The sequence below is a fragment of the Anser brachyrhynchus genome (assembly GCF_964034855.1).
Source record: "Anser brachyrhynchus genome assembly, chromosome: 16".
NCBI lineage: Eukaryota > Metazoa > Chordata > Aves > Anseriformes > Anatidae > Anser > Anser brachyrhynchus.
In genome coordinates, this window is record NC_137734.1 from 13,108,553 (window position 1) to 13,118,960 (window position 10,408).

The window sequence follows — 10,408 nt, forward strand, 5'->3', positions numbered from 1 at the left end:
AGTTTACCACCTTGCCTTGAGGCTCGTGGCCACTGGATAAAGGCAAAAGGCAAGGAGCAGCCAGCGTCCTGCAGCCCGATCCAGCATGTCATGGCTCAGGGTAATGAAGGAGGAGGAGGAAGCCAGCGCTTTTTACACACATGTATATTTAGATAAGTGAGTTGTGATGTTGTTTAAACCTAATTACTACTGTAAATGTAATTTAAACCACCCAAAACATTTCCACTGTTGAAGGAAGAGCTGTAACAATAGGAGGAAGTCCTAAGACACAGCAGCTATTCTTAATGCACAAAAACACTTATTCTGATGAATAACCAGGACCTATTTACCGACTTAATTGAATGTGCTTCTGCCTCCTGGGCATTTTCAGACTGCAAAATTAGAAACCTTCGCTGGTTTGTGAGGCTGGCCTTGTTTGTGTCCCCGTTCAAACACATGCCTAACACCTACTGGGTGCCATGCCTTGCAAAAACCCTCTCCTCCCTGCGGGACACCAAAGGCAGAGAGGTGACAGACACGACAGGCACCGGGTTAACAGCCACCCAGATCCTTGTTCACTTCCTTCAAACGCAGGGGCCCGTGCTGACAAAGTGCCTCACATCATTCTTAAGGTGTGAAGGAAGAGAGGCAGGAGGACAGCAGGCCAGCAGCCGGTGACCCCAGTGGCTGTAATGAGTAACCAGCAGCAAACACGGTCCGGCCGGGTCAGCTCAGCTCACACGGGACGGGGATCCCTGCTGCAGAGCTCGCCCCAGCACCATCCTCACCTCCTGCACCGAGTGCTCTGCATCTCCTTCACGTTCATAGGAAAAAAAGGTATAAGCATGAGCTCAAACTCCAAAACCCGCATCCCAGGGCACTTCACACACCTTACTCTGGTTTCTGCAGGTTGGATTTTCTTCCCGTTTGGGGAAAGGGACGGGGCAACAGCCACAAACAGGAGCGCCAGAAAGGGGCTCTCTTACTCTGCTGCCCCAGTTCTCAGCCCCAAGACGTGATGTGCTGGGCTGTCATCTTGTTTATTTCCTGCACCAGCATCCCGAGCAGCGGGATGGGCTCCCGGGGCTGAACTCCCCGTGAGTCAGGGTGTTGTCAGGCATCCCACGGGAGTTACTGCCCCAACAATGCCAGACAGCCACTCTTAGAAGAGAAGACGTGCACATGGCACAGCTCCACGGTCGGCACAGGAGCAAACGCTTCAGAGCTACCAAGGCGATGAGACACTGAACAACTGACAGCCTGACTCAGGCCAGCCAGAGCTTCCACGCGGCTGGTGAGACAATGGGAGGAAAAAAGTAAGTTGTGTAGCAGTGAGCAGGTCACTCCGAGTCATTTAGTAAAAGCAAAATACTTCAAGTCCAAGTCCAGGCAAAAATGAAGTTTTCAAAGCAACGCCTTGCTTGGTTATTTTGCTTGTTTGGAACAATTTTACTATCTCATAAGATTTAAGTCTCCCCGGAAGCTTTTGTAAAAAATAAAATATTCATAAATAATGAAAACTGAATTCACTTACCTAGATGCTCCAAATTCTTTCAAGGTCCAGAGAAGAACAGCTACCACACGGGTCCCTGCATACTCCTGGATACAGGACGCTTGTTTCGGAATTGAATGCCCCTTTGCTCACGTGTGGGTCTCCCTCCTAGGAGCAAAGAAAAGCTCCCAAAGGCTGTCAGGGGGCTCCTACCTCTCGGGACGCAGTTAGGATGGAACCTGCAGCCAGCCTGAGCCACCCACCCTTTTCCACTGGTCTGGGAACCCCTCCCCGTGCTGGTCCCCAGCACGGAAACTTGAGAGCAGAGGCACTGCATTAGCAGGACTGTCCCTGCCAAGGGGCCGTGGGGGACAGCACGATACTCCCCTCTTAAAGGGAGCAGCGTTTTTACAGATCCCTCTTACTCAGTGAGTTCCAAAGTAAAAGGAAAATGTAACCCAGCCTAGGAGCAGAAGTTTTTAATTAGCAGGCAGACAGTAGCGAGTGTCAATTATTTCACCCATAAACAACAGTTGTGCCGGTACTCAGAAGCGCCAGCATTTGCCCTAACAGGCTTCTGTTCTGCTTTGTCACCCCTTCCACAGGTCCACTAGGAGAAATCCAAACTTGTTTTCTGCGTGGGGAGATGAGAAGCACGCTACTGGCTGTATTTATGGACATTCCCCTCATCCGTCCTCTAGAAGAGAGCTGGGACAGAAACAGAACTGGGATGCTTCTTTAAAGGCTCAGAGGTTAAAGACCAAGCCAGCTGTCACCGTGTACGCCGCACTGGAGCCTTGCTGCGCAGCCACCACGCAGAGCTTGCCCGTACTCGCTGCATCTATAAACGACGCGACAGCTGGAACAAAACTCGTGGGGAATGCAGGAACCGATTTCACAACGCGGCCAGCCGCTCTGACGGAGCTGTTAGCAGTCAGGGCTTCGTTAGCTCATCAGGGGTGGGTTTGTTTTTCCAAAATATTCACGACGAAGTTTAATTACACAAGTCTTTATGAAAACCAGAAGACTGCAGCCGTGATCTAGGACTCGAGGGCCAATGAGGGGAACAAAGAGCTTGCTAGACCTTGCCAAACTACTTTGTAGGGCAGGATTCAGAGAGCCACCCAGGGCAGGTGAGGTTGGCTGTGCACTGATCATCCCAGGGCTCAGGGAGAGGCGACAGTGCCTACACACGCCTGCATGCTGCTTGCTTTGCTCCTGTGAAGACTCACTGCTCTAACCACAGGGCTGGGGGGGGAGACTGGTATCGGCGACCTCAGGTGTCCAACATCAAGTGACAGCACAGGACAGATCTTCATTCTTCGTTTTACACCCAACACGTAAGCTCAGAGTAACGCAGTGCTATTTCAGAGGCAAAAAGACCACATCATAAAGATCATCCACTGAGTGCACACTGTCAAATCCATCAACTTCAGGAGTCAGAAATTCAGGCTGGACTCGCAGTTGAGTTGAAAACTAAGAACATTTCATAAAAGTAAACCTAAAGACACGCACACAAGCGCGTGCACACTGCACCTGTGTTTTAACTCAGCTGCAGCAAGTCCAATGGGCTGGTACAACCAGCCTGACACCGAGAGCCGTGGGTCACACCACCAGGCTGGGCTAAACAGCCCCGCTGCTGTACAACGGGCACCTCCTGACGCAGGCATTGCTTTACGGTGGCCATTCACACAGGTTAGGCTGTGGCCCGACACAGCACATGCTGGCCTGTGCTGGAGCAGCACCATGGGGCTAAAGCCAGAGCCCTGCACGTGCTGGGCTCGAGGGGCAGCAGGAGAGGAGGCTGACTGCCCTTGCAGCTGTGCAGAAGCAGCTGCTGGGCAGTTTCTGGTAAGACCTAACGTCTGCGGAGTGATCTCGAACTGCCACAGGAATGGCAGGGGCCAAGCTTCCACGCTGGGAGGTGTAAGTACAGCAGCTTGCCCAGAAGCCTTTTGTGCAGACCCATCAGCACCCGCAGGGCTGAGGGCCTCGGGCTTCCCGCTGCGGTGCAGGAGGCGCAGGCGCCGTAACGCAGGAGAAGGACGAGCGCCCCCAACATCAGCTGGGAAACTGGCTCGCCTGTAAGCACGTGAGCTGGTGAGTTTGTGAACTAACGGAGCAATGGATTAGAAAAGGAACAAGTTACACCAGTCTCAGTCTGGGGGCTGAGCCCTTGCTGGATTTTACCTGCAGAGCTCATGAAATGATTGATTCGTATGGTACGTCGTCCTGTAAACGAGAGGGCTAAACAAACCGTGCCACTTGATTCGGGATTACTGTCAGACATACTCACGTATGGTTAAACACTATTCGTAGATCCACAGCTAGCAACCACACTTCTGGACCTTCACAAAGACCTGCTTTTCTTTGCCACCTGCTTCATTTACACCGGCAGTGTAACCCACTACAGAACTGCACAAACCTCCCTAACCGAGCTAACAAAACCCTTGAAGAAGCAGTTCTCCTCGATCCTACTTCTTAATTTGGCGCTGGCTCGTTTTTGTTTTCCAGCTGACACATCACGGCAGCTAGACTAAGCTTTGCAAAAAGCTTTTTTCCCCAACATCCTGGTGTTTAATAAAGCCTTGGGTTCTCCCAACTGACCTTGCAGCTCTGTGCTTGGTCACAACTCTTCCTGGCCTGCAAACATCCGGCAGCTTCATGCCTGCTCTGCGGAGCCGAGAGAGCGTAGGAAGCGCGAAGTGAATGAACTCCGCAGCTCCTGGAGCAGGGACGGCGCTGGAGCGGGTGCTCGCAGCAGGGATCCTTCCTCTCCTGCTAGTCAAAGGAAATGCTGCATCTAAATACAGCCGGTACCTTTATCTACTTTTACCCTTGTTATGCACGAGCTGGAGCGAGTCCAGGGTTGCAGAGTATTTGACCAAAACAACCGTACCTCGGGTCAGCTGCAGGGATGTATACATCGCAGCCTCATGGCCACCTTCCGCTATGAGGCATGCAAGGATTTCCTTCCACTGTGTTAGCCCGGCAGTTTTCAAACATTAACATTGTCTGAGCTTTACCTTGACCGAGAAAAACAACTTTCATCAGCAAAGCTGTATTTATTTGTTGCCAAAAGAGGATATCCTTCCAGTTCCATTATATATTGGCCACCTGCTGTGGACCTACCAAGAGTTTCATGCTGATGTTCACCCAAGAACTGATATTAACTCCTCCTACGCTACAGAGGAGCCTGATCAAGAACAGGCAGCGTCTTCGCGATGCGTGCAGTCATCTCTCCTCCTGGATCATAAAGGATATTTTTCATTTCAAGTTTCAGACGCATGAGCTCAGCCAGCAGGACGTTTCGTTAGGTATCACACCTGGGCTCCTTCCCCACCACACAAATCAGTAAAACACGTTTCTGTATGTGCTATAACCTCCCTCCACGCAGCGGTGTGAGGGAACTGACTTCTCACTGCTTGGGAGTGCCCAGCTGCAGGCATTATCCTTTGCCTTAGGCCCAGGGACTAACAGACATTCACGAAACCCAGACTCTTATTTGCACTGATCCCCCTGGGGTTTAAACCAAGGCACCAGGTCGGCACTGCTGCCCAGCAATCTGACAGCCAGCACAGAACGGGCTAGCCAGGGGAAGCAGACTTTTCAGGCACCAACCTCACAAGCAGGCATGAGCTGAACCTACGGCACAATCAGGAGGTCAAAGGAGACAGCTCACACCCAGTGCACGCGCAGCAGGAGCCCTGTTTTTCCTCTAGAATTCAAACCTCAAGATGAGAAATACTGCCTTCGTTTCCAGTGATGGTGCCTCGGTGAGGGCTGTTGAGATATGATCAAGCCATGAAAAATGGGGTCAAGCACTGGCTGCATGCTCAGCTGTGCGCGTACAGAGGTGCTGAGAAATCTGAGACCCCAGGACACCAGCACGGGAGTTCACTGAGAGCGGCAGCTTGAAAAAGTCGGAGCTGACAGCAGCCAGGTGGCAGCCACCCTCAGCGAGACAGTCTCGTGCACAAGCTCCAGAGCTGTCACGTGAAAGTCACCGCCCTGCCCCAAAGCAGCAGCACTACAAAACAGCCCTTCAAACGCCTCGGCGCCCCCCCCCCCCAGACCTCCTTCCTTTCCTCTCATGTGTGCTCTCCACATCCACAGCGCACTGAGCGCGGTGGAGGTTCACCCAGAACTGAAGCCACGTCGTGCCACCCCCTCCAGCAAGCGGGCACTTCCCTGACCCCAACTAATTGGCATCAGCTAATTGAGAAGCCTGGCCCTTCGGAGAGAAGACAGCAGATGTGATACGGCCTCTCAGGCGAGGGAGCCATGAGTGCTCCCAGTTTGTGTCATCACACTGTTTCTTCGTTAAAAGGTTCTCTCTCTTGGGCTGCGTCAGGTGAGCTGGCAGGGAGAACCGAAATATGAAAAAAAAAGCAAAACGCTTGCTCTGGAGCTTGCTGCCACGGCTTTACCAAAGCACAGGCTGCCTGCTCTGCTGCTGCACCGCAAGCACGTGCTGGGTGAGCTGCCTCTCGCCACTGCGCTCCCCACCTCCATGGCAGCCCCTTCCCAAAAGGCACGTACTGGTAACACGTGGGCACGACCCTCCGTTGCTAACGAAGTCCCTCATCCTAGGAGACACGTTCTGTAAAAGGGCAAAACGGGACAAAGCGCTAAGCACATTAGCGCTGCAAAACTCAGCAAACAGGAATCCACGTGTCTGGGCCTCGGCCAAGCTGTTTGCTGGAATGCTGAGCGCTCACTGTACAGCGCGTTCGGTACCGCTCCCTGTGCTCAGGCTCCACCGTACGATGGCAGCGCGTGGGCTCACCCGGCCAGCTCACGGAGAAGAAGCCGCAGTATTCGATACCAGCGGTCTAGGACACCTCCAGGTACAATGGATGGACACGGTTTCACATTGCATAAAAACTGAACGAATAACTCCGACTCGGGAATTAACATCAGCGCTTGCCAGACACGCAAGATTTGTGGGTCCCAAAACTTCTCCCTCTAACCCTTTAAAAGGACGCGACAAACAGACCAGGTTGTTGCTTATTTTCCAAGCTCCCCCGGTGGGCACCGCCCTCTTTTTTTGCTGCACGATAACAGCAAAGTTCCCTTCACACACAGCCAGCATGGAGGGCTTAGTGAAAGACCCTCATTTTAACAAGAGCCCCACATCCCGCACACAGCCCAAAGCCCAGGCACTGATGGAACAAGCTGTGCAGATGGAAACAATTATTTCGGAGGGGAAGAACTCCTGCATGCACAGAGCAACGTCTCGCTAAAACTGAAGCCTCCCACCAACACATTCCAGACTCTTGGAGTAATCTGCTTTGGGGAATACGCTTCTAGCTGCATCAGCTTTTGTATTTCTTTCTCCAAACCTCTTTGCAATCACAAAACGCGCTCCCCTGCGAGCTGACCTAACGGTCTTACCGACCAGCAAATACCAGAAAGCATGACAAACACCTCAGTCTGAAACCTAGAGCTTTCAGAGATTTCAGACGAGCTTTCTTGCTACACGACACACCTGGAAGGACTCAACCACATGGCTAACGATGATGCTCTGAATGACCACCTAAAGTCTGCAGTATAAATAACAAAACATACGGGTTGTATTCGATATGTAGGTGGGTTTCCTCAGTAATCATTTTCTTGTCCTATTTAACATCTCACAGACCAGTGGAACTCACACTCCTGCCTGGCACTGATTAGCTGGAGGCTAATTTATTAGTTAAGACACCAAGTGGCTTATATAAATCAAAATCACGTTTCTTAGAAAGGAACAGCACTACGGAAAGGAGCACCACAGACTGATTAGAAACATCTAATTAAGGGCAAGCCTTTTAAGTCAGCTACATGAAGAATATTTCACGTAATACGTTGCAGGATTAAAAATAACTCCAGCAGGTTTCAATTAAGAATCAATGCCATATGGAACGTACATTTGCAACAGGAAAGCTCAAACACCATGTCACAACTAAGACATTTTTAGGTCTCCAAACTGAAAGCACTTAAACTGCCTGGAGTTTGGCACATGGGCCAAAACATCCCAAAACGAGCAAAAGTTTTGCTGAACTGAGAGCCTAAAAGACATACAGAGCTAGAATACGCTGCATCCTTGGTCGCGCGTTGTGATCTCCAAGTTTTAAAGGATTAAGAAAAGCTAAGAGTGCTTAGCATTTACACTCGTAACCTTTAGCTCCCTCCTCGTCCCGCCAGAGCAGCAGAACCCAGCGCAACTCCTGCCGTTCTCAAACTATCGCAACCACACTTGCGGGGATCCTCAGGTCACCTGAGGCCTTATCCAGCCTCCTGCTTAAAGGAGGATCAACACTGAGGCAAGACCAGGATGCTGAGCGCGTGGGCCAGCTGGGTCTTGTAAAGGACAGAGGCGCCGTCGTATCTGTGGGATGCGTTTCAGCACTGCTCCCTGTACTCAGAGGAAGCATTATTTTTCCTCACGGCAAGCTGGACCCTTACCTGTTTAGATTTATAATGCTTTGACAAGGATGTGATTGACCACCCAACCGCTCAAAGATGTTGAGAACTGGAAGCCAACATTTATGGGTTTTTCCTTTCAGTGGCAAAAACACCACCTCAAAAAAAGAAAAACGCACACACAAACTACCACCACCAGCAAAAAAAACCCTCAGATTTCTTGATTACACCCAGCACTACGCTGCTGCTGCGCCCTCTTGGGGCACAACGGATGATGAGCCAGTTCTCAAGCATTGTTTTTCTACACGCAGCTGGACGTAAGAACCCCAATTTCTCTTCACTCAAACCAGATGTCAGCCCAGTTAAATCATCCCATGACTCCTCCAGGAGAAGGCTGTAAACAGCCCCAGCGCAGCACGCAGCACCAGCTGGCCCTACGAGAGGCCCCGCTGACAAGACAGACAGCGCAGCATGCCGCAGTGCCTTACCCCAAAGCGCTCTGACATGCTGCTTTCGGGACGTGTTTATCATCTACATCCATCAAAACACATTACTTCACTGCAGTTTGCACTGAGTTAGAGTTTGGGTCTTCTAGCAGTTTCTTCCAGAGTTTTGAGCCCAGCGGAGAGCAAAACTGATTTCTAAGTTTTTCAACTTAGAAACTTGCTAGTGGATGCTTATCCAGTCCCATTCTATAAAATGCCAGCAAAGTAAACGCTTTACAAATAAGAAGGGGAAAAAAATAAAGATTAACCGATGTTCAACACACCTACATTACAGCAGTACAGTTTGGCATACGGAAAGGCAGGCTTCTGTCTCCCAGGAGGCCTAACCCCAAACAAAAGAAACACTGAACTACAGCTGGGAAAGGCAACTCTCGGGCAGAAGAAGCTACCACTGCCGCTGCGCTCTGAGCTCCTACTCCAGGCTTTGGTAGCAAGATATGTACTTGCTGCAGCACAGAAATGCTCTGGGACAGAGGCTGCTGAGCGCAAATGAGAAATGGTGCTTTGCCCCAGCTGAACAGACCTCACAGGTGAATTAAATCCACAAGTACAGAGAAGCCTTCATTTTAAAGAAGCTTCTATTTGCAATTGCTGCAAGAAGCTCCGTAACCACACAGGGGTCTGCAGGCTCTAATGTTACTACTAACACCAAGAAAACAGTTTTGCATGTAGCAACAAAGGGAAACTAAAGCACAAATTCACTGGTGCCGTTCAGGCACTTGCAGACTACTGCCAGGTAGCTGAGAGGGCGCGCTGCATTCACACCTCGGACTCCAAATGCTCCACTTTGACCAGCTCCAGGGCAGGAGTTACAGCCAGACTCTCAGACAGAAAAAAAGCTTTAACAAAGACAAATGCAAGGTTCAGACCAAGTCCCCACCTTTGCAGGTCTGGGCCCATTCTCCAGCTCATGTTCATGCATCATTGACCCCGTGCAAAAAGCACGGTCCCAAAACAGAGCCAAAACTGCTTTCCGTACTACTTTTAGCAGAATCCACACACGAAGGCTTTATTTCTAATACCCAAATATTCAATCATGCGGTATTTCCCACAGCTCAGAGAGAGGAAAACCAGGAAAAGCCAGCACTGCCATGGCATAGCTGTGGTATCGGGGAACTCGGCGTGAACTAATAATCCTCAGAGGCGGCTTCCCGGGCAGGTTTCGCACGCTGGCACCAACCTCCCTGCTATTACAGGGACGCTGCAAGCGACAGCCAGCCCAGCCAGGCTAAAGCTATTCCGAGCGTGTTTACACAGACTAAAAACTGCCCTGGACACACACTTCGGTACCACCGGGCTTTAAAACATCACCGTGCCACGCAAGAAGCAGCGATGTCACCTAGACCTTCATACAGTTTACCCATCCGCCTCGGTTTATCTCCTCCTTCGCTGGGCTGGTCGCAGTAAAACATTTTTAACTTGAAGCACGCTGGTTCGGGAACTGCCTGAAGACGAAGACACGAAGGTTTCTGAGCGGACGGCGAGGCAGACAAGAGCACGAAGCCCTGCAGGCAGCAGGCACCCCCAGCGAGCCACCCGGGGCGGGGGGCGAGCCCCCGCTGATCCGCCCCCCAGCGGAGGCCGAGCCCCGGGACCACCACCACCGGCCTCGGAGCCCGAAAACCGCTCGCCGCGCGCCCGTCCCCGCTTCTCCCGAGCGTTACCCGCAGGCGAGCGGCGTCCCCGCTGCTCCCGGCTCCCGCCGCCCCCGGCAGCCGCCCCGCGGGCCCGGCCCCGCCGCGCCGTCCCCTCAGGCGGCCGCGGCTCCTCCCCGCGCCGCAGCCCGGCCTCGGGCGGCGCCTTCCCCGCCCCGGGGCGGCCCCGCCGGGCCTCGCCGCGGCACCTGCCCGGTCCCCGGTCCCCTCAGAGGGAGAGCCCCGGCCCACAGGGGGCAGGAGGCGGCGGGGGGGTTCCTCAGCGCCGGGCCGCCCCCAGAGGGAGAGTCCCGGGCCCTGGGCGGCCCCCGGGAAGAGGAGGTGGTGGCGGTGGGTTCCTCTGAGAACGGCGGGGGAATGGCTATTTTTTTCTC

At 52.5% G+C, this 10,408-nt stretch overlaps 1 protein-coding gene across 9 annotated transcripts in view; it reads right to left on the bottom strand.

Moving 5' to 3' along the window:
* ARHGAP40 (Rho GTPase activating protein 40) overlaps window positions 1-10,396 on the bottom strand; it is a 40,815-nt gene extending 30,419 nt beyond the window's left edge. Inside the window, exons 1-2 of one of the 9 annotated variants that reach the window (XM_080557523.1) lie at window positions 10,044-10,396; window positions 9,733-9,824 (exon numbers count right to left, since the gene is read on the bottom strand). In XM_080557523.1, the coding sequence (XP_080413649.1) occupies window positions 9,733-9,791 (59 nt within the window). In that variant the 5' untranslated portion in view covers window positions 9,792-9,824; window positions 10,044-10,396. Of the gene's footprint in view, window positions 1-1,513; window positions 2,818-4,078; window positions 5,915-8,642; window positions 9,201-9,259; window positions 9,655-9,690; window positions 9,990-10,043 lie in introns of those variants that run through there. The other 8 variants (XM_080557521.1, XM_080557529.1, XM_080557519.1 and 5 more) reach the window with 8 other exon arrangements.
* Between the last annotated feature and the right edge of the window lie 12 nt (window positions 10,397-10,408).